The 23,924-nt window shown below is 44.7% G+C and overlaps 1 protein-coding gene across 6 annotated transcripts in view; it reads left to right on the plus strand.

The window, feature by feature from the left end:
* The window catches only part of EEF2K (eukaryotic elongation factor 2 kinase), a 38,662-nt gene extending 15,347 nt beyond the window's left edge, over positions 1–23,315 (plus strand). For 3 of the 6 annotated variants that reach the window (XM_058157231.1, XM_058157234.1, XM_058157237.1), the window contains 16 exons: positions 3,262–3,322; positions 3,693–3,730; positions 4,956–5,127; positions 6,017–6,166; positions 6,465–6,597; positions 6,943–7,070; positions 7,332–7,533; positions 8,322–8,389; positions 9,209–9,286; positions 10,627–10,689; positions 10,872–10,919; positions 13,615–13,749; positions 14,293–14,481; positions 16,345–16,469; positions 17,719–17,897; positions 19,156–23,315. In XM_058157231.1, the coding sequence (XP_058013214.1) occupies positions 3,262–3,322; positions 3,693–3,730; positions 4,956–5,127; positions 6,017–6,166; positions 6,465–6,597; positions 6,943–7,070; positions 7,332–7,533; positions 8,322–8,389; positions 9,209–9,286; positions 10,627–10,689; positions 10,872–10,919; positions 13,615–13,749; positions 14,293–14,481; positions 16,345–16,469; positions 17,719–17,897; positions 19,156–19,265 (1,879 nt within the window). In that variant the 3' untranslated portion in view covers positions 19,266–23,315. The remainder of the gene's footprint in view (positions 1–3,261; positions 3,323–3,692; positions 3,731–4,955; positions 5,128–6,016; positions 6,167–6,464; positions 6,598–6,942; positions 7,071–7,331; positions 7,534–8,321; positions 8,390–9,208; positions 9,287–10,626; positions 10,690–10,871; positions 10,920–13,614; positions 13,750–14,292; positions 14,482–16,344; positions 16,470–17,718; positions 17,898–19,155) is intronic. The other 3 variants (XM_058157232.1, XM_058157235.1, XM_058157236.1) reach the window with 2 other exon arrangements.
* Positions 23,316–23,924: the final 609 nt, after the last annotated feature.

Consider the following 23,924-nt stretch of genomic DNA (forward strand, 5'->3'; position numbering starts at 1 on the left):
GTTACTTAATCGGTGCCTGGATTGGAGTTAATCCCATTATTTTCCAGAAGCGGGGAACATCTATCCTGCTTATCTCCTGAACTCTTAAATCATTCCTGCTTGCATCAAGTTTTTATCTGTGAGTGTGTGTGTGTGTGCATATCACAAGTGTCCTGTGCGTATTATCAGTTGTGATGTACATAACTGGCCATTCAGTTTTTGATTTATAACAGCTGATTTAGCAACCATTTGGAGTTTTCAGTCAACCCGAAAAAGGGGGACTTGGGACCGAGATTTGAAGTTCCGATGGTCAGCCCCTTCCAACGGTCATGTAACCACAATTTGTGACAGTTTTGAAACTTTTTAAACATAAAGAGACCCCACACACCCACTGCGCGGTCTGTTTCTGTTGGTCCCCTCTGGGAGGAGGTTTCGAACTATCTGTAACGGGACTGCTAGATTGTGTAACTGCTTTGTTCCTTAATGCCATCCGTGTCGTAAACTCGCAGGATTCTATTTTTTGTCATGTATAGGTGTACATGTGAACTAGACTGATGTTTCTCTGTGTTATGTGTGTGTATGTGAGTATATGCATAACGGTTAATCTTTGAGAGCTGAATGCAATTAAATTACATTTTAATGTATGCTGATTAGTGTACATTTAAAGTGAAAAAAATATATTCTTCATTCCAATATGTATTGTATTGTGTTCTATTCTATTCTATTCTATTCTATTCTATTCTATTCTATTCTATTCTATTCTATTCTATTCTATTCCATTCCATTCCATTCCATTCCATTCCTTTCCTTTCCTTTCCTTTCCTTTCCTTTCCTTTCCTTTCCTTATCATGACAAACACACATCTAAGCTGTGATGATTAAAACCTGGGTGCACGGGGAGTGGCTGTCAAAGGGACTGAAAATTGGCTACCCTCCAGAAATGGCTCAACTACATATCCCAGCACCTAGAGCCAAATGTAAAGCACCGAAAGGGAATTCTAGGCCAGCCTCATTGCATCCAAGCTGACCTTCACACCTAGCTGTAAAGGTTTACTCTGCTCTGTATAAAAAGGTTAAACCTGTTTTCAGTAATTGGGTAATCTATGTGTGTGTGTGTGTTCCAGCATAACTCTGGAACGCCTCGAGCAATTTGAACCAAACTTGGTAAACAGATGACTTACTCTCTAGAAAAAAATACTGTGGGGGTAAGACACCTCTAACACCCCTCGGTTTCAGCATAACTCTGGAACGCCTGGGCCGCTGAAATGAAAAGGAATGAATTACTGTATATCTACGTATCAAATCACAATACTTTTGACAGTGATAGTGTGCATTTTGGATTCAAGTTCTGTTAAGATACAGCCTGTTGTGCCTTAAAATGGCTTCTAATGTACAGCACAGTGGAGTTTCCATGGTAACAGCTTCCTCTGGTAAGGGGGATTGGTTCTTAAATACCCAGGCAATGCCAGGTTATCAGCTAGTGTTATATAAAAAATGAAACTTTATGAAAGTTCTTGGTTTTGGGCAAAACCACTCCCATAGCAAACTATTGGCTTGGTTAAAGACCGCTGTGTTTGCTTAATGGCTGGCCCATAAATGATCGTAAAATTGGGTCAGTCCCATGACCGATCCATTTTACAACATCACAACATACAACTGCGACGAGCCGGCTCCACTACAGTCCTGTGTTGTGAACTACCTGTATTCAATTTCTGAAAAGCTTAAAAAAAAAGGTTCAGTGGTACGATTTTCAGACCTGATTCTTGTCTTGTTCATCACACCCTTAAAATTTTTTGTCCCTGTTCCTAGATCCTTTTTTTCTTTGTCTCCCAAATCTTGAAGACAAGCCAGCTAGTCGCTCCGTTTCTTTGGAAGTATTCAAATAAGGGGGGGAAAAGGCCTGGAAAGATTTTTCTTCCAAGCTATTATTAGTTTGGCCTGTGCGCTCTTCTCAAAATAGGACTTTTTTATTTTCTCCCTCTTGTGTGCAACCACGTCCAGCAATGCCAGAACGCGATCTTTAGCCCCACCCCGACCCGAAAAAAACGCCGAAGGAGCAAAGGGAAGCGTGGAGAATGTTCATGCACCAGGCTAACCTCTGACTGGAGCAAAATCCCTTTTGCAAACAGACACGTTTTTTCTGGTGTTCCTTGGTCTGGTTTTCTCATGTTCCTCGCATTCCAGAAGGGAAGCATTTATTCAAGGCTTCGCTACTCGTTTCTGATTTATTTGCTTTACAGGATCTGGGGTTTATGTCGCCGCTTTGATTTTTTCCCCCTCGTTTCTTTTTCACCTTATTAAAAAAAAAAAGTTAAAAGTTGCCAGTTTTGAAAAACACTGATTTGTACTGCTTAAAGTATGTGGCTAATTGGGTTAGTTTCTTACTTAATCCTCTTAATTTTATAGGAATAGAATAGAACAGAACAGAACAGATCAGATCAGATCAGATCAGATCATGGAAAGGAAAGGAAAGGAAAGGAAAGGAATGGAATGGAATGGAATGGAATAGAATCGAATAGAATAGAATAGAATAGAATAGAATAGAATAGAATAGAATAGAATAGAGGATAAGACATAGAATAGAATAAAATGGAATGGAATGGAATGGAATGGAATGGAATGGAATGGAATGGAATAGAATAGAATAGAATAGAATAGAATAGAATAGAACAGAACAGAACAGAACAGAACAGAACAGATCAGATCAGATCAGATCAGATCAGATCAGATCAGATCAGATCAGATCATGGAAAGGAAAGGAAAGGAATGGAATGGAACGGAACGGAACGGAACGGAACGGAACGGAACGGAACGGAACGGAACGGAACGGAATGGAATGGAATGGAATGGAATGGAATGGAATGGAATGGAATGGAAAGGAAAGGAAAGGAAAGGAAAGGAAAGGAAAGGAAAGGAAAGGAAAGGAAAGGAAAGGAAAGGAAAGGAACAACAGAACAGAACAGAACAGAACAGAACAGATAATGGAAAGGAATAGAATAGAACAGAACAGAACAGAACAGAAAACAAATAATGGAAATGAATAGAATAGAATGGAATAGAATAGAATAGATTTAGAATAGAATTTAGTTACTCCTTTACGAAATCAGCTGATAGGGTCGTCCATCTCGCAGGTGCTACTGGTGAGTGGTTATCAACCTGTGAAAACAATAAGAAGCAACAATTCAGGACCACTCAATGGAATATAATATATTCCTCTCTTTTTGTATTTTAACAAGGCGGTCCTTTTTAATTTTCTTTTCTTTTTTTAAAAAAAATTGGGCAGGTACAATGCCGTTACTGGAGAATGGATCGAAGACGAGGTCTTAATCAAAATGGCTGCGCAGGTAAGAAGTGCAGACTTTTTTTTTTTTTGGCTCTGGTTGTTAAGCGAATCACCATATCATTAAATGAATCGTATGGTCATTAAGCAAATCCGGCTTCTGCCATTGATTTTGCTTATTCAAAGCTAGCAGGTTCAGATCATATAATACCCCCCGCCCCCCCCCCCCAGGACCCTGCAACCATCATAAATAGATGCCAGTTGCCTGACGCCCAAATTTCGGTCATGTGATCATGGGGATGCAGTGACAGTCATAAGTGCGAGGATGGACATGAGTCACTTTTTTTCAGTGCCACTGTAACTTTGAATGATCTCTAAGCGAATGGCCGTAAGTCGAGGACTTACCTGTGATAAATTCTGTTTTGTTTTTCCAGCCTTTTGGCCGAGGAGCGATGCGCGAATGCTTCCGGACGTAAGTGTGCAGCTGTTTCTAGACCTCCGTGGTTTGGGGGGAAAAGCTCCATTTTCTTGTTTTAATTCAGGGGTCTCCAACCTTGGCAACTTTAAGACTTGTGGACTTCAATTCCCAGAATTCCTCAGCCAGCTTTGCTGGCTGAGGAACTCTGGGAGTTGAAGTCCACAAGTCTTAAAGTTGCCAAGGTTGGAGACCCCTGTTTTAATTCATCTCAGTTTATGCCTGAAGTTTAAATCAAAATAGGAAAGCCGGTGCCAAGAAAAAAATGAAGGTGCCAATAAGTCACTTTTCTGGAGCGAAAGCTTTTCACTCGTTGCAAAATACCCCGGAAAATTGCCACCCTATTACTCGTTGTAAAATTAGGCAATTCCTGGAGATGAAATGGAACGAAGGGTGATGGATATTCTATTTATATTAGAATCTTTTCATATAGAGACTCATTTCCAATCCTGGTACCTTAATTCATTAATCTGAGAATTAAAGCACTGGTTTAAAAAAACGAAGATGATTAGGGGACTTGAGGCTAAAAAATATGAAGAACGGTTGCAGGAACTGAGCATGTCTAGTTTAATGAAAAGAAGGATTAGGGGAGACACGATAGCAGTCTTCCAATATCTCAGGGGCTGCCACAAAGAAGAGGGAGTCAAGCTATTCTCCAAAGCACCTGAGGGCAGGACAAAAAGCAACGGATGGAAACTAATCAAGGAGAGAAGCAACCTAGTACTAAGGAGAAATTTCCTGGCAGGTAGAACAGTTAACCAGTGGAACTCCTTGCCTCTGGAAGTTGCAAGTGCTCCGTCACTGGAGGTTTTTAAGAGATTGGACAACCATTTGTCTGAAATGGTATAAATTCTCCTGTTTGAGCAGGGGGTGCGATTAGAAGATTTCTAGGGTCCCGTCCAATTCTGTTACTTTTTTATTCTGTTTAATGGTTGCACAGTTCAAGAATAGAGTAACTGAGATTGTGGCAAACTACTTTTAAAAGTTGGGGAAATCTGATTTTTGCCCACCCTTGTTTCAGGACTTCTAGCAGAAAGCTTTTCAGCGTATGCCAGGAAATCAACACTTTTCTCTAGAGTAGGCCTGGATTTTCCACAGATGCGAGCTGAGGAAGAAAACTGTTGAGGATGATGTTCAAAATCGCAGAGAACCTGTGAAATGCCGGCTGTTTCCGTAGCATCCTAGCTTCAACGAATGTTTGTTTCTCTCGGCCTTTTTTTAGGAAAAAGCTGTCCAATTTCCTCCACATGCAGAATTGGAAAGGGGCCTTTAATTACGTGGCGAAGAGGTACATCGAGACGGTCAACCGGGACGTCTATTTTGAGGATGTGCGGCTGCAGATGGAGGCCAAGTTATGGGGAGAAGAATATAACCGCCATAAACCCCCCAAGCAGGTATCTTCTCCTGCAGAATCCTAAATTGCATTAACAGAGGGATACAATCAAGACCAAGGGAGGTACTAATACTACTCTATAAAGCAGTGGTTCCCAACCTTTTCTTGTTTGAGGCACAACCTTTTCTTGTTTGAGGCACCCTTGGAAAGCCTTTCAAAAGTTCCCGGCACCCTTATAAGGAAATAGATATTTAAAATCTCCGTAGCTCAAAAGTTCCCGGCACCCTCAAAAGATCTCACGGCACCCCTTAGTGCCGCGGCACACTGGTTGGGAACCACTGCTATAAAGCCTTAGTAAGACCACACCTAGAATACTGCATCCAGTTTTGGTCACCACACTATAAAAAAGATGTCAAGACTTTAGAAAGAGTGGAGAGAAGAGCAGTCAGGATGATGAGGGGGACTGGAGGCTAAAACATAGGATGAACGGTTGCAGGAACTGGGCCTGGCTAGTCTAGTGAAGAGAAGGACCAGGGGAGGCATGATAGCAGGGTTCCAGTATTTGAGGGGCTGCTACAGAGAGGAAGGGGGTCAAGCTATTTTCTGAAGGCCAGACAAGGAATAAATGGATGGAAAGTTAAGAAGGAGAGATTCAACCTGGAAATAAGGAGGAATTTTCTTGACAGTGAGAATAAGCAACCAATGGAACAGAAGTTGACATCAGAAGTTGTGGGAGCTTCATCACTGGAAGCTTTCAAGAAGAGATTGGACTGCCATCTGTCAGAAATGGTGTAGGGTCTCCTACTTGGGCGGGGAGGGTTGGACTAGATGACCTACAAGGTCCCTTCCAACTCTGTTAATCTGTTAAAGAATCTTGGAGAGAACTTTTGAAGGTTCAAAATCATGTGGTTTTCCCCCCCCTTCTCTTGTCAATAATTTTTTTTCCGTAGGTAGATATTGTCCAGACCTGCATAATTGAAATGAAGAACAGACCGGGGCGACCTCTTTACCACCTGGAACATTACATTGAGGGGAAATACATCAAGTACAATTCGAACTCAGGATTCGTACGAGACGACAACATCCGTCTGACCCCGCAGGTAGGACTTTCTTTTCCTGGCCATTCAGCGGGTGATGGATGACCTTAAAGAGCCTATTTGGTAAGGTTAAGCTGGGACTCTGGAGACAGAGAAGAGATGGGAGCGGGGACAGTCAGGATTTTTACTACCGGTTCTCCGAACGACTCAAAATTTCCGCTACCGGTTCTCCAGAACTGGTCAGAACCTACTGAAACCCACCTCTGGTTGGCCCTGAATTTGAGCAGGGGCAGTGATTTCTCATAGAAGCAGATGTGCTTTCTCTTCCCGTTGGGCTGATGCGGCGTCCGTACTCTTGCAGGCCTTCAGCCATTTCACCTTTGAACGCTCCGGACACCAGCTGATCATTGTAGACATCCAAGGGGTTGGAGACCTGTACACAGATCCTCAGATCCATACCGAGAGTGGCACAGATTTTGGGGACGGGAATCTCGGTAAAAAAAAACAGAGCGATCAATTGTCCTTTGGGGTGGCTTAACTTCTTCAGGGGTTGGGGAATGTTGTTCAATTGGAAAAGAGGTCATCTTCAGTTCTGAGAGACTTCCATCCTTTTTTAAAAAATTTTTTAAAGTGGTCCCTATTTTTCTACTTGCATTTTCTACGTGCTTTCAAACTGCTAGGTTGGCAGAAATGATGTGTACATGTGGTTAATCTGTATGTGTCTGTCGATGGCTGATTTGTCTGAATGGATCTTGACTTTGAGAACAACTGCTAGGCCTCCATTTGCATCCCGAAACGATTCCTCATTCTTTCTATGGATGGTTCTCTACCTGTCCCAGGTGTGCGAGGGATGGCCTTGTTCTTCCATTCTCACTCCTGCAACCGGATTTGTCAAAGTATGGGGCTGATGCCTTTCGATCTCTCCTCCAAAGAGAAGGACGCCTTATTTCGCAGTAGCAAACTACTTGTAAGTATTGCCGGCAAAGGAGCTTTGGATCTAAGAAATTGCCGGGGGGACATTTTGCGAAGACGAAATGTTCACGAACCCACCATTATTCGAACTGAAGCTTGGCTCACGTTATAAGTGCACCTGATATTGATTTATAAGTTGAAACTAAATCAACTTTTGCACCATTTGAACGGGGAGCAATAGGGCCTACTCCTCTTTCAGCAGAGATATGTTTGTTGAGGGAAATTCCTAGCTGAGGTTTTGTGTTTCTTTGCCCAGGAATCGGCTCAGACTGTTGTGCGGGGCACAGAAGAGAAGTGTGGCAGTAGCCGGGTGCGAACCATCTCTGGCAGCCGCCCCCCCTTCCTTTCCCGTCTTTCGGAAAACTCAGGGGATGAAAGCATGAGCGACATGGCCTTCGACTCCTTGCCCTCTTCACCATCTTCTGCCACACCTCACAGCCAAAAGTTGGAGGGTCTTCGTAAGTGCCCAGATGTCTTTTTCCCCATCAGCTGTGGAGGCCTGCTGGTTCTATAAGCAACCCGGAATGAAGGAAAAACTTCCTAACAGTGTTCTGTTTCCTTCCCCCAATACTCCCAACAAAGAGTCAGTCAAAGGCCTCCTCTTCTACTTTATTTACATAGATAAATGTCCTGGCCACGTCTACCCACGGGCCTGCCAAGTTTCTGGAGATAACGAGGAAATTATAGATAAGGCCAGAATTACTCACAAATATATTCTTCCCTCCATTGATACAGTTTGCCCGCGCAAATTCATTGCTTTGTCCAAGACAAAAAACCAGGAAGTCCCGCCTCCTATTTATAGTCTCTGCAGATGTCACTGCATGACCATCATTCCTTGGCTTTGTCCCAACGCTTCTTCTGCTGCGCGCGCCGGTCATGTCTGCGCAGTCTTGCATCACTCTAAAACTGTTCTTGGGGCGTTGCCAAATCAGAAGAAGGCTCCAGGGAATCAGGCCTTGCCGGCCCCTCCTCCTCCCTTTGAGTGGGTGCCAGGGAGGGAGAGGGCCCAAGAGAAGCAGGCCTTGCCAGGTCTTCTCCCTCACTTTCTGAATCATCTGAGTCCAGGAGTCCGGGTCCAGGAACCTGGGTCACAACAAACAGTGAGGACAATTAACCGGTGGAACAGCTTGCCACCAGAAGTTGTACAGTAGTGGCCAAAAGTGTGGAAACCTTTTTGGGAAAAGTGTATTTTCTAAAACTAGCTAATAATGCTTAAAGAGCGAAATCCTTCTTTGTTTTGACCTAGATTGGCCTGTCTTTAATGACGTCGACAACTTGGTTCAAAAAGACCACGAAGGCCTTGATAATCAGCGGGTAAGTTCCTGGTGGACCTACCTGGATTCACATATTATGCTCGGCTCTGAAAAGTTTGGGTTTGGGCTTAGAGTGATGTGTACATTGAGGCCCTGGTGCTTATAAGGCAGGGTTTTTGTCAACCACACAACTGTAATTTGCTCATTAAAATCGTGGTTGGAATAAGTCACGGTTTAGGGTCCTGGAAGAGGCAACCATTGGGTTGATGGGGGAAAAAAATCAACTGGTTTTTTTTTAACCTCCTAAGATGCTGTTATCTTTGCAGGGGTCTCCAAAACTGGCAATTCTTAAGACCTGTGGACTTCAACTCCCAGAATTCCCCAGCCAGCCATGTTTAAGTGGAAGTGAACCAGTTGTTAGAAGTTAACTGTGCTTAACCAGTTGAAGTCCACAAGTCTTAAAGATGTCAAGATTTGGAGACATCTACTGTAGTGTACAGACCTTTCTCTTCATTGTGATGTTCAAATATTTCTCTCCTCTTTGAGTTTCCATCACTCAATGCATGGAGAACCAGTTGCATCATCTCCAGGTGGACCAGAACTATGGGCTGCTTTGATGGTCCTTCCCAACAGAAGAAGACCAAACTTCTTCAGATTTTACTGGGTGAAATCTCCCATCATAATCTAGAAGGGCAGAGCTGGGTTCCCCATGATTTAAATCCTGCTTCCTAATTTGGGTTGGAGGATCTCAACCCGCAAGGATTTATAATACTGTTCCCAACTCGATAGGACTCTTAGAGAAGGACAAAGTTCCGTCTATAAAATAAGGGTACCTGAAAAGGAAGAAATCTTTTTTTTCCACCCCTTTTTTTCTCCTTAGGATTCTGAAAATGGAGGAGACAGTGGATGCCCCAGTGAGAAAAGGAGTGATCACGAAGACATGGATCACCGGGAAAAGGTAATTGTTGTGGCCCGCCAGCGGAGCTGAAAACGCATTTATTTATTCAAGCGGGACTGGCTTAAAAGTTTTATTAAATTTTAATTGGGGTTATTTATGAATTTTAGGGTTTTAAATTGTTTTAAACTTCGGCCATTTATGTAATATGCTTGGTTTTAAGTTTTTGTTTTAATGTGTATATTGTGGGGTTTTTATTATTGGGCTGTACACCGCCCTGAGTCCTTCGGGAGAAGGGCGGTATAAAAATCTAATAAAATAAATAAAGAAATAAAATGGCAGACTCAGACAGTGAGGAGATTGGGCAGGAACATGGGCCAGCCCTGGAGTCTGAGGAAGGCTCTGATGAGGGCTCTACATCGGAGGCAGAGAGGGAGCCAGGGCCGTCTGACAGTTATCAGCTGCCTTCGGAGTCAGACATCAGTGGGGCAGAAGAACAGCTGGAGCCTGTTCCCAGTGTGCGCATGCGCAGAGCTGCCAAAAGGGAACAGCTAAATAGAAGGCTACCTGTAACTTGTTTTTAATTTAGACCGCAAGGGAGGAGGTTAAGCCAGCAGTTTCCATAACCTGCAGAATGTTTTCTGAAATTACAGGAGTGTAATGCCACATTGTATTGGCGATCAATTTCTTTCTGTTGCTTTCTCCATAAGTAGTAATATGGTACAAAATCCATACCAGAAAAAAAAAACATTTCTCAGTGCTTTGAGTGTCTCTCTATGGCCTGACTTACAAATAGGAAGATAAAAATGTCTGTTCAGAGCCTTTAAATACTTTGTTGTTGTTAGTTGCGAAGTCGTGTCCAACCCAACACAACCCCATGGATGCCTGCCTGTCCTCTACCATCACCCCGAGTCCTTTTAAGCTCATGCCGACTGCTTCAGTGACTCCATCCAGCCACCTCGTTCTCTGCCGTCCCCTTCTTCTTTTGCCCTCCATCTTTCCCAGCATTAGGCTCTTCTCCAGGGAGTCCTTCCTCCTCATTAGGTGGCCAAAGTATTTGAGTTTCCTCTTCAGGATCTGGCCTTCTAAAGAGCAGTCAGGGTTGATGTCCTCTAGGACTGACCGGTTGGATCGCCTTGCAGTCCAAGGGACTCGCAGGAATCTTCTCCAGCACCAGAGTTCAAAGGCTTCCATTCTTTGGCGCTCGGCCTTCCTTACGGTCCAACTTTCACAGCCATCCATTGCAACTGGGAAAACTTTACTTTATATACTTGCCTCATTTTTAAGTTAGTCTCTCTGTGACACTGGGCCTACTTTTTTTTTTTTTTTTTAGGAAAATGAAGCTGTTACAAATGCTTTTCATCCAAACCTGAATTAAATTGTTCTCTCTTTTTTTTTCTTAGGGTCATCTTAACTGCAACCGGAGACACGAATCTGATGAAGACAGCTTGGGCAGTTCTGCTCGGGTAAATAAATCCCATTTTTCCTTAAAAAAAAAAATCACGTTTGGGGTTGCTTTGCGCCGGATGACCTGCTCGCCAAAGCTGTTTTAATTTTCCCTGAATTGCTGAAGAACCTTTCATCTGTGGTTTTACGCCTCTTCCTTCTTCCTTCTTCCTGTTTAATTCTTTCTCTTTCCAATTATTAGAGAAATAAACTGTCTGAGACCGCTAAGCCGAGTTTCAGGAACAAAAGGGTGATTCTGCATGAATTTTATTCTTTTATCTCTGGGTTTTTTGACTTGTTCTTCTCTTTGGCTGTTTTTGGGCTCTTGGCAAACAACTCCAGAACTTGGAGTGTATGCACCAGCATTGCGGTTTTTAAATGTTTTTAAAGTTGTAATCCAGAGTGGCCATATTAGCTCCTTTGGAATTCCCTACCACATATCTAAGGGTGGCTCAGTAGCTAAGATGCTGAGCTTGTCGATTGAAAGGTTGGCAGATCAACAGTTCGAATCCCTAGTGCCGCATAATGGGGTGAACTCCCTTGACTTGTCCCAGCTTCTGCCAACCTAGCAGTTCGAAAGCACGTAAAAAAATGCAAGTAGAAAAAAATAGGGACCGCCTTTGGTGGGAAGGTAACAGCGTTCCATGCACCTTTGGCGTTGAGTCATGCCAGCCACATGACCATGGAGACGTCTTCGGACAGCGCTGGCTCTTCGGCTTTGAAATGGAGATGAGCACCGCCCCCTAGAGTCGGGAACGATAGCACCTATGTGCGAGGGAAACCTTTACCTTTTACCACATACTTAAATGTGAGAATGTGCTTAAATGCTTAGCTGTCGAAAACACATTTCTTTCCTTCAAATACAGACTTGTCCAGGGATGCCTGCAGAGAAGTTTGAGGATAAAGTATGCATTGCGTTGTCACAAAACAAACTCCCACCCCCACCCCCCCGTGGGACGCTTATTGCGATGTTCTTAAGGAGCAGAACTCACATCAAAGTGTTGCAATGCACTTTTTGTCAATTCTGTTGAAAATTTTATGTACTGGGAATAGTTTTAACTCTTCCTTTTTAAGTGTCTGGTGTGAAGCGTGCTCTCAATACATTTGTGTCTCCTTGCGCTCGCTGCAGACGTATCAGTGGGTGCATGCACACGTGTGAAAATCTCTAGGGATAATGTCCTGGCTTCCTGGCTGGCTGGGGAATTCTGGGAGTTGGAAGTCCACTCTTCTGAAAAGTTGCGAGGCTGAGAAACACACCGTTCTAGTCCATCTCTGATACTTATTTTGAATATAATCAATCCACTTTCTCCATTCCAAAATATATTTTTCTTGTGTACAGTCTTTCAAGTAGGCAGAAATTTTTGCCATTTCTGCTAAATTTGATACTTTACTAATCCATTCTCCAATTGTAGGTAAGTCTTCTTTCTTCCAATATTGTGCAATCAATAGTCTTGCAGCATTAAATTCAAAATCAGTTTTGTCTCTATAACAGTGCAATCTGGAATTATTCCTAATAAAAAGAACTGTGGAACAAACTTGATCTTCTTTTTCAAAATGTTCTGCATGATCCACCATATTTTAATCCAAAAGGCTTTAACTTTTTTGCAAGTCCACCATATATGATAATAGGTAGCATCCTCACAATCACATCTCCAACATTTTGCTTCCACATTTGGATACATACATGACAGTTTTTTAGGATCTAAATGCCATCTATAAAACATTTTATAAAAATTTTCTCTTAAATTTTGTGCTTGCGTAAATTTAACATTCCTCACCCAAATTTTTCCCCATGTTTCTAACATTATAGGTTGTTGAAAATTTTGTGCCCATTTTACCATACAATCTTTAACCAACTCCATTAACACTCGTTCTAGTCCATCTCAATGAAGTGTGTGGTCTTCGGCTGGAGTTGATTTTCTGATCTGGTCTACTTAGTAAGGGTCACAAAAGGTCAGTTCATGGTGAATTCAGACAGTCTGGCTTAACCCAAAAAGCTGCAGCTTTACATGGTGTGTGTGTACGCGGTCCATGGCTGAGAAAAAGCTCTCTTAAGATTTCAATCTGCACGGTTTTTTTAACTTACGAAAGAAGTTTTGGGGTTCCATCATGGACAGTGGTGGTATTCCTCCGGTTATATCCGGTTCGGGAAAACCGGTAGTGGGGGCTGTAGGAGGCTCCACCCACCCACCCGGACATCATCACGTCCTGTTTTTGACCCTCTGCGCATGCGCGGAGGTGGCGCATGCGAACATAACTGAGCATAGCTCACATTTGCGAATCGGTAGCGAAGGTAAGTGAATGCCACCCCGATCGTGGAGCCATTTTTGGCCGGATAAGTCTTCTGCTGCCCGGAGTTCAGCAGTAGATTGTGAAGAAGCTCAGTGAGAAGGACGTAGAGGGTGAAGATGTGAAGTAGGAGACCTCTTCTTTTGGGGTTCTCCTCACTTTCTTTCTCTAACCCAGAGGTTCCCAATCTTTTTCGCCCGCGGCTCCCCCGGAAATCCGACCTGCAACTGCGCATGCGCACCAGACGCCCCAGAAATGGCGCATCAGCGCCAGACCCAGCGGGCGCAGATATTCCGCGGTGCCCCCATGACGATAGCGCGGCTCCCTGGGGGGCCGCGGCTCACACTTTGGGAATCACTGCTCTAACCCTTCAGACTGAAGCAAAGGTGCTTTCCCCCCCCCCCCCCAAAAAAAGGCAACTGGACGTCCTTGGGGGTCCTTTCCCCCCTTGAAAACATCTTGGTTGCCATCCATGAAGTTTTTTCAGTTCTGAACGAGAAGCTAAACAATTTCAAGGAGAAACGAAACCAACCAACAAGGAAGTCCAGTTGCCTTCTGGGAAAAAAAAAAACCTTTGGGACAGTCGTAACTTGGATGGTTGAGAATCTCCGTGAACGTCAGACCGCAAGATCCAATGGACTTCCCCTCTCTTCCAGGTCAGCGTGGAGAAATGGAATCTCTACAACGCCGCCCGAGTTCACATTCACAGGCCTTCTTGTGTGGCGGTAGAAGTTCAAAGACTCAATGGCCTGGAGCTGGAGAAGAAGATTGGAAAGTCCATCCTCGGGAAGGTGAGGGCTGAGCGGCCTCTTAAATAATCGTCCCCTAAGCACAGAGGGTGGGCTTCAAAAATTTTAGCAAGGGGTTCTCTGCCCAGTTGCTGGGTGGGCGTGGCCATGGTGGGCCATGCCCACCTAGTCGGCCTCCTGTACCACGGCAGAGGGGGAAGGGTGTTTTTGCCCTCCCCGGGCTCCAGAGGGTTTCTTCGAGCCTCCGAGAGGGCAAAAACAACCTCCCCAGGCTCCGGGCTCATTTCTGGCCTTCCCGAACTTCCGGTAGGCCCATTTTTCACCCTCCCTGAGCCTCTGCGCATGCCCTGCACTTACCTGCATCCAAAACAGGCTGTGTGGGGACTCCAGGGAGGAGCGGGGTGCGGTGGGGAGGGCAAGCCAGTTGTGGGATTTGGGGGTTCTCTAAACTGCACAGAAACTTAGCTAGAGGTTTTCCCGAACCCCTAGCGGCCCACCCCTGCCTAAGCAGCATCTCTTCATCCGTCTCCCATGGTCTTTCCTACATACCATTAGGGGCCTTTTTGTTCTCTTCATCTCAATTAGGTTCACCTGGCCATGGTTCGTTACCACGAAGCTGGCCGGTTTTGCGAAAAGGATCAAGAGTGGGACCAAGATTCAGCTCTCTTCCATCTGGAACATGCAGCCGAGTGTGGAGAACTGGAAGCCATCGTGGGGCTGGGCCTCATGTATTCTCAGCTACCTCATCACATACTTGCAGAAGTCATTCTACAGGTAACTACAGGCAGCCCTTGGCTTATGACCGCAATGGAGCCCAGAATTTATGTTGCTAAGTGAGATAGATCCGCACATTATTTTTTTAGCCCAGTGATGTTATTATTTTTTTATTTTTTTGCATTTATATCCCGCCCTTCTCCGAAGACTCAGGGCGGCTTACGCTATGTTAAGCAATAGTCTTCATCCATTTGTATATTATATACAAAGTCAGCTTATTGCCCCCAACAATCTGGGTCCTCATTTTACCTACCTTATAAAGGATTTATTTATTTATTTATTTATTTATTTGAATTTATATCCCGCCCTTCTCTGAAGACTCAGGGCGGCTTACATTGTGTTAAGCAATAGTCTCATCCATTTGTATATTATATACAAAGTCAACTTTTATTGCCCCCAACAATCTGGGTCCTCATTTTACCTACCTTATAAAGGATGGAAGGCTGAGTCAACCTTGGGCCTGGTAGGACTTGAACCTGCAGTAATTGCAAGCAGCTGTGTTAATAACAGACTGTCTTACCAGCCTGAGCCACCAGAGGCCCTATCTATGTTATTGAGTTTGGGTAATGAAACTTCTGCAAAGAGAGCCACCAAGCTCAGAGTGCACCAAGAATCCCACAGTTCCTCTCCTCCTCCTCCTCCTCTCCACAAACCCCACTCCCTTTTAGCACTGATGATGTTACCTAGTTGGGTCCTGAAATATCTGCAAGGAAACGACTAAGCTCAGAGAGCACCAAAGACCACAAATTCCTCCTCCCCCTGTCTTCTCCTTTTCCTCCTCTTCCTTTCTACTTCTTTCCCTTCTCCTCCTCTCCACAAACCCCAGTCCCTTCTAGAACTAATGTTGTTCCCTAGTTGGGTCATGAAACATCTGCAAGAAAACCACCAAGCTCAGAGAGCACCAAGGACCCCACAGTTCTCTTCCTACGGTCTTCTTCCTCCCCTTCTCCTCCTCCTCTTCTTCTCCTCTCTTCCTTTTCCTCCTCTTCCTTCTCCTCCTCTTCCCCCTTTCTCTTCCTCTTCTTCTCCATCCACAAAACCACTTTCTTCTAGCACTGATGATGTTCCCTAGTTGGATCACGAAACGTCTGCAAGAAAAGCACCAAGCTCTGAGAGCACCAAGGACCCCATAATCATTCTCTTCTTCCTGAAGTTTGCAAACCCAACTCTCTTCTAGCACTGATGGTGTTCCCTAGTTGGGTCACAAAACGTCTGCAAGAAAGTCATCAAGCTCAGAGACCACCCAGGACCCTTCATTTCAACCCTGAGCTGCAGATATTCCCTTTGATCGTGTTGTGTCTCGCCCAATCTCACCACAGCCGGGGCCTTCTTATCTGCTTCCGAACACAGAGGAATGTTCTAGTATGCCTCCCGGCCCCAGCCCTGGCTCCATGCCCAGACAGGCTGAAGAGGAGGAAGTATCTCCAGCCCCCAGCTCTGGCTCCATGCCCAGGCAAACGGAGCAACTAGACTCCTCCCCCTCCCCCACAGCATGTGAGCCTGAGGGAGGTCAATTGCCAACAGCTGCCGACTGGAGTGACCCTCGCTTCAGGAGAATTGATAGGCGGCGGCGACAGAAGGAAGGGAGGGGCAGGCCTGGATAAGTGCTGAGTCATGGAGCCACACCCCACGGCCTATATAAAGGATCTGCTTTCTGGCAGTCTCTGAGTCAGGCAAAGTCGAACTTATCTTGCTGAAGTCACTTTCTGGTCTCCTGCCTGCCTTGAGAACTTTGCTAGGACTTTGGCAGAGCTGCAGAGGCACGCCTGATTTGGATTTCCCTGACCCGGCCGTCAGCGGAGGAGTGGGACACGACAGATCGGTCTTTCTTTTGTCTTCCACCCGTTTCCATGTCTTCTGTAGGACACGAAGCAAAACAGAACCAAGGGCTTCGAATATTTGTGCCGAGCAGCCGAAGCTGGAGACCGTCCTTCCATGATTCTTGTCGCGAGAGCTTACGACACGGGCGTGAACCTGGCGCCAGACAGGTACTCTTGATTGGTTCATCCCTATACAGGTAGTCCTTGGTTTGCAACAGTTCATTTAGTGACCATGCAAAGTTACAACGGCACTGAAAGAAATCATTTGTGGCCCTTTTTTCAAATTTATGTCCTATGCCAGAGGTCGCCACAACCTTGGCAACTTTAAGCCTGGCGGACTTCAACACCCAGAATTCCCCAGCCAGCAAAGCTGGGGTTACTAACGTAACAGCGGCAGGGATTCACTAAACCAGGGGTCTCCAACCTTGGCAACTTTAAGACTTGTGGACTTCAACTCCCAGAGTTCATCAGCCAGCTTTGCTCTTTGGAGTTGAAGTCCACAAGTCTTAAAATTGCCAAGGTTGGAGAACCCTGCACTAAACCCTGTGGCAAAAAAGATGGCAAAATGGGCCAAAACTCACTTTTAACAAATATTTCACTTCGCCACATAAATTTTAGAGCTCAATTGTGGTTGTAAGTCAAAGATTACCTTTATAGGGCTTCCTGCCTGAGCAAGGGGTTGGTCTAGAAGACCGCCAAGGTCCCTTCCGATTCCACTAAATCTGTTCTGTTCTCTTTATTGGTCAAGTGTGATTGGACACACAAGGAATTTGTCTCCGGTTCGTAAGCTGTATGGGGGCAGGTGGCCTGACTTGTAACCCAAGACATTTAACCCGTGACAAAACGGTTCCCTCCGTCTATTACAGTTCGCTAGTCTGTGAAGCAGGGCTCTACAAACGTGGCGACTTCAAGACGGTGGACTTCAACTCCCAGAATTCCCTAATGAGTATGGCTGGCTGAAGAATTCTGGGAGCTGAAGTCCACAAGTTGTAAAGTCGCCAGGTTTGGAAACCGCTGCTGCAGCGCCACACTTAAGTCCATCCCAGGGGTGAAATTCAACCGGTTCGGACCGGCTCAGGCGAACCGGTAGGGATGATTTGAATCGGTTCGATGAACTGGTAAAAACCACCCCTGGTTGGTCCCGCCCAGTGGTGAAATCCAATTTTTTTTACTACCGGTTCTGTGGGGGTGGCTTGGTGGGTGTGCTGTGGTGTGGCTTGGTGGGCGTGGCTTGGTGTGGCTGTGAGTGACATCGAGTTGGCCACGCCCACTCAGTCACAGAACACACCTCCCCCTCCCCACCAAGCCACACCCACAGTAGCGGTAGGGAAAAAATTTGAACATCACCACCGGTCCGTCCGTTGCGCCTCTGGAGACATTCACGTTGGCTTCTGTTGTTTTCCGACTTATTCCGCAGAGAGCAGGATTGGAAAGAAGCCTTGCATTGGTACGACAAAGCTTTGAACATGACCGATTACGACGAAGGGGGCGAGTACGACGGCACGCAGGATGAACCTCGTTATCTCCTCCTTGCCAAAGAGGCGGAGATGCTGATGATGGGAGGATTTAATTTGGACCAGGATCTGCAGAGATCAGGTACCAAGCTGGCTTGTTCTTGGCTTCTCCATGAGGAATTCCAGCCTCCGAAATTCTTTGCAACGTGGCCATTTGACCCGGGACCCCCAAGGGGGGTCCCATGCAGGGATGGGCTTCAAAAATTTTTAGCAAGGGGTTCTCTGCCCGGTTGCTGGGTGGGTGTGGCTTAGTCGGCCTCCTGATCCATGGGGCTCAGGACGCTTTCCCCAAGCCTCCAGGAGGGTGAAAATAGCCTCCCCAGACTCTGGAGGCCCTCCAGAGGCTAGAAACGGGCCCTTTTCTGGCCTACTTCTAGTATGCCTGTTTTTTGCCCTCCCCGAGCCTCCATGTGTGCCCTACACTTACCTGCATCCAAAACGGGCCGCGTGGGGACTCCTGGGAGGGGAGGGGCGGGGCAGGCGGGGCGAACCAGGAGTGGGATTTGGGCAGGGGTGAAATGCTCCCAGTTCGGACTGGATCGCATGATCCAGTAGCGATGGGGGCAGGTAGTTTGGAGAATCGGTAGCAAAAATCCCTGCCCCCCACCCATCCACGCCTTGCTGTTCCTCTTCTCTGTCCCTGAAGCTCTCGGTGGTGATATAGCTGCAGACGGCTTTAAATGACTCGCTGGGCTTCAAAGGGCTGCACTACAGCTGATCAGCGCTGTAGGTGGCTAGTAGACCGGTGCCTCTATTTTTAAAGAAGGTAGACCGGTGCCTCCCCAAAAAAAGGCAATTAGTAGACCGGTGCCTCTATTTTTAAAGAAGGTAGACCGGTGCCTCCCCAAAAAAAGGCAATTAGTAGACCGGTGCCTCTATTTTTAAAGAAGGTAGACCGGTGCCTCCCCAAAAAAAGGCTATTAGTAGACTGGTGCCTCTATTTTTAAAGAAGGTAGACAGGTGCCTCCCAAAAAAAGGCAATTAGTAGACCCGTGCCTCTATTTTTAAAGAAGGTAGACCGGTGCGCTCCCAAGTTTTGTATACTTTATTATTTTTATTATTTATTATTATTGGCCATGCCTATTCAGTCACCTGACCACCAAGCCACGCCCACCAATTAAGCCACGCCCACAGAACCGGTAGGAAAAATTGTTAGATTTCACCCCTGAATTTGGGGGTTCTCCAAACTGCACAGAATCTTAGCTAGAGGTTCTCCCGAACCCCTGCAAACCCCCAGCAGCGAACCCCTGGTCCCATGAGACCCCATGGCCGGGAGTCTTAGGTGCGTGAGACCCCTTCTGGATTGGATTGGATTCTTCACCTGTCATTGTCTCTTCCAGGAGAGCTTTTCACGGAAGCTGCTGAAGACGCCATGCAAGCAATGAAAGGCCGACTAGCCAACCAATATTATCAGAAAGCTGAAGAAGTTTGGGCCATGATGGAAGAATGAAAAACCGCAAAAGAGCCCCCTTTCCCTTATATATTTTGATACAGAGACCCTTTTTTTTTAATTTAAAAAAGAAAAAAAATATTTTGTTCCGAAGCTGTATGGAAAACCAAGAGAGAGAGAGAGAGAATTTTTATATATCCTGTGAACGGATCTTCTCTTTAACGTGTGATTTTTATTTTATTTTTACTTCTTATTGGGGTCTGATTTGGGAGACCCCAAATCTTCCGTCTTTGTGGTGGAATGCAAGTTTCCTGATTCCCTCTCTTGATATTTTTTTTTTCTTTTGGTGCAATTTTCCAAGTTGGAAAAAACAAAAACATTGGAAGACGTCATAGATCCTCCCGGTTTTGCTAGGAGATCCATTCTTGTAGATCTCTTTGCCTGGCTGCTGGCTTCATTCTCCAGGATTTTTTGCTATTCGTGAGATTTATTTTGTTTTGGATGGTTATTTGCTTTACAATTCAGGAGTGGATCCCCCTCCAGACGATTGAAAGTCACGATAGCAGAGCGGATGGTCTAAATAACAGAAAGATTCTTTTCAAGACCTGCTGTTTTAAAAGCACGCAGGCAGTCCTTGAGTTATGGCTTGCCGTTACGGTCATAAGTCGTCAAACGGTCATAAAAGGAGTCACGATTTTAGGACCTTTTTTTTCTGCAGCCGTCGTTAACTGCTCTGGGTTTGCTGTGGTGTGGTTTTTGGCAAAGTAAATACTGGGTTTTGGCAAAAACCATCGTAAAATACGGTCATACGATTGTAGGATGCTGCTTCAGAGGGTTTACCCCTGCATTTTTTTTTAATGCTTACATCCATCTTGTAAAGGAGGCTTAGCTGACCTCATCCTGAGCCAAGATGGCTTTGCTCTAAAATGGGGATTTAAAATTGAATTGCTTCGGAGTCCCCGATTAATGGAATTGATGGATAGTCCCGCTAATCCATAGCAGCAGCTGCTGTTGTGTTTTCATGTAGGGTACCACGAGCAATCCGGCACAGCAAACGCCAACGCAACTCAAATGGTCTTTGCAAATTAAATAGTCAAACCGAAAATAGAATGGGTTTACATTAAGGAAATTACATTAACCCAATCCTTTATCTGGGGCCCCCGATTCTTTTTCTTGGTCATAATCAAAGTCATCATCTGGGTTTCTAACATCTAAACCAGTGTTTCTCAACCTTGGCCACTCTTAAGGTGTGCGGACTTCAACTCCCAGAATTCCCCAGCCAGCTTGGCTGATTGTGGAATTCTGGGAGTTGACGTCCACGCATCTACCCTGTTTCTCCTAAAATAAGACATCCCCTGATAATAAGCCCAATTGGGCTTTTGAGCGCATACGTTAAAATATCCTTCTCACCCCAAAAATAAGCCCTCCCCGAAAATATTTAAACCCATGCGCAGCGGGTCCCCGCCATTTTCTCTGGTTAGGTTTAGGGAGACAGCTGGAAATCAGGTAAGACGGCAAGAGGAGCCCCGTCTTGCTCCACACGCCCCAAAATAATAAGACCTCCCTGAAAATAAGGCCAAGCACTTATTTCGGGGTTCAAAAAAATATAAGACAGGGTCTTATTTTCGGGGAAACACGGTAGTTGAGAAACAGTTGGTTGTAGGCATTACTAAAACAGCTTTGATGATTTATGCATCTCATTCTAAAACAGCAGAACAAATGCCAGTTTCTAAGCAGGCATTGGCGCGCCCATTTTACAGATGAGGAATACTGAGTCTTTTAGAGGAAAGCATCAAGCAGCAACTAGAAATTCTTGGCAATCAATTGCAAATTTTCTAGGAATCTGTGGGTCTGACCTGATTTGACCTTTTGCCGGGCCTTGAACTAACCAAACTTTAGTCGTTTTGAGCAACGCCCTACTCATTAAAGACACTGTGAGTTTTGCAGCTGAATCTAAAAAAACAGAATTTTTGGCTGTCTTACAGAATTGTACCCTTTTAAGGGAATTAGCTCGCAATTGCTTTATCTCCTTCTACATCCACAGATGTAGAAACTCCTTTTGGTGATTAAAAAATATCTTTAAAATCAATAGCATTCTTTGCTCATCTCAAACAGATACTGACCGTTGTATAAACAGAAAGAACCAAATTCAGCTCATGACATTTTACTGTTTTTGTTTAAGTAGTTTTTTTTTCCCTGGATGTTCCTCGCTGCAGCTTTAAGACTGTTTGCTTAAATGCCGTTTTATACCGATTTTCTTGTTTGTTCATTTTTATGATCAAGCTGGAATTCTGATAAGAAGAAGCTTGTATTTTCAAATATAACTTAGATACGGTCCTGGAATTTTGGAGGTTGGTAGGAATATACTTGTAATAAATAAGAATACTTCTGCAGAGAAAAATGGGTAGAAATGAAAAATGGATATTGCATATCCAGGGAGGGGGAGATGGAAAAGCCATGTTGCACATTGTGATTTGCATTTTACTTGAGGGTCAAATGTTTTTTGCAATTTTTTGCTCAGAAATATTGCCAACTGAAGAAGAATTTGACTGCTTCTCTAGAGGCAGATGAGAGGTGTATGGTTAATTAAAGGTTTCCTTTTATTTTGTGTGCATGTCTACTCTGCCACATAACAAGCAGTACTTAAATCTCTAAATTTTGCTGTCCTGCAGGCAACAACATGGATCAATTAAAGCCATTATGCCCTCAACTGTATTGAATAAGTTTTAATAAAACAGTTCCTGAGCAGGAAGCTTTTGAGTCAAGATACAATAGCCCTTAAAAAGCAACAGAAGTGGTTTGGCCATACTTTTTGACAGGTTATTTCAACAAGTGCATTCATTTTAAAAAAATAAAAAAAGAAAGTAAAGCCGATTACAAAAAAAAAATCAATAGTTTGATGATGTCATTGGTGAGTCTTCACCTCTTCCAAGAACAATGAGTAAAACGGGCAATTTTAGAGGGGGGAAAATGTTTATTTGGAAATGTTAGGATTACACTTCTCTTTTACTTGAAAAATAGGTTCTGCTGAAGCCTGCAGAGTTCTGGAAGGCTTAAAGAGTATTGCCCAGAGTAGAGTTTGCAATCTTTACATTGCATTCTCCCAAGATCTTAGGTCTTAGGATCTTCTGCTGGTTTGTCTATGCAATTAATTGTTAACGTGTGCTTCTGAAACCAGGATCATTGGATCCGCTTGTGTGAATGGTTGCTAGAGAGTGCCCCTAATCACATTCCCATGGCCAAACTCTTGAAAAGCAGACAATAAGGTGTTTAATTTACATCTGAACTGTCCATGGTAGCTCAAAAGGACCAATTTCTATCAGTACGGAATCCCTGCCGATAGGCAAAATCATGATCTACCAGAATTCAAGAACTTCAAACTTTTTCTGTCAAGTGTCTTGATTTCTATCTAATTAAAAACATTTCTGATTTGGCCTCGGGGTTGTGTATGGGATCCTTATTCTTGGATCCAAGACTGTAGAGATCACATTTCTTTGCTAAAATGTAAGGGAGAAAGTTATCTGGTTTCGCTTTCCAATCTCTTGCAGACAGGGATCTGGAATTGAATCTACTGTGTTGCTAATGAACCCAAATTCCCAGTGGCAGCAGGACTAGTGTGGAAGGATGGAGTTGGCATTTCCATGGTTCCCTGCCTTGGGTTGTATTTTGCTTTTCAGTCTGATTGTCAATGAATTCCATTTCCTTCTGCATCCTGCCTTATAATGCATGATTCTACTATTTCTCTGTCCGGCAAAAACACGACGGATCCTATCAAGAACATCGGATAGATAAGACTTGTCCCGGATTTGACCGACAAGCTTCTGCTAATCTAATTTGCTCGACCGATGGACGAATCTTGTAAAACCGCGACGAATGTAGTATTTTGAGCAGCGCTACACGCTGGGCCTCTGGCTGTAAGTAAGGAATAAAGTAGCAAACGTTAGATGTTGGCTGACAAGCATCGTAGCGGATGAGCTGAGCTGATGGCATAGAGAGAAGTTTTAAAAGAGCTCAAGTTTTGTGAATTACGTTTACATTGCCTTGCAAAAAAATAATAATAAAAAATGGCAGAAAATGCTGTGATATGTTTTCAATAAACTTTCTCAAGGACGGATTTTGTCTGCGTCTTTATTTGGGGATCTTAGCCGTCACGGATTTACCGTGTTTTAGGTTCTTGAATTTATTTGCAGTTGGTGTTTGGGAAACATTGTGTTCAGGGGTGGGCTTCAAGGGTTCGCTGCACAGAATCTTAGCGGTTCTCCCGAGCCCCCAACAGCCCACCCTGAATGTATTTTATGGCAGATGTTCTCAAACTTTGCAGTCTCGTAGCTCCTTAGAATGATGAAATAATCTGCGATTTTCCCTTCCCTTCCCAAATAAACGGAACCATTTCCCGTGTTCGCGTTGGGCAAGAAATGGTAAATAACTGGAGTTTAACGTATATGTCGTGTCCCACTCCTCTGACGGCTGGGTCGGGGAAGTCCATATCAAGCGTGCCTCTGCAGCTCTGCCAAAGTCCTATCTGAGTCCTCAGGGCAGGCAGGAATCCAAGGTGTGACTTCAGCAATCCAGATTAGACTTTGCCTGACTCAGAGAATGCCAGAAAACAGATCCTTTATATCGGCCATGGGGTGTGGCTCCATGACTCAGCACTTATCCAGGCTTGCCCCGCCCTTCCTTTTGCTGACGTCGCCTCTCCATTCTCCGGAAGCGTGGATC

This window comes from Ahaetulla prasina, chromosome 14, assembly GCF_028640845.1.
Source record: "Ahaetulla prasina isolate Xishuangbanna chromosome 14, ASM2864084v1, whole genome shotgun sequence".
In the NCBI taxonomy this organism is placed as follows: Eukaryota; Metazoa; Chordata; class Lepidosauria; order Squamata; family Colubridae; genus Ahaetulla; species Ahaetulla prasina.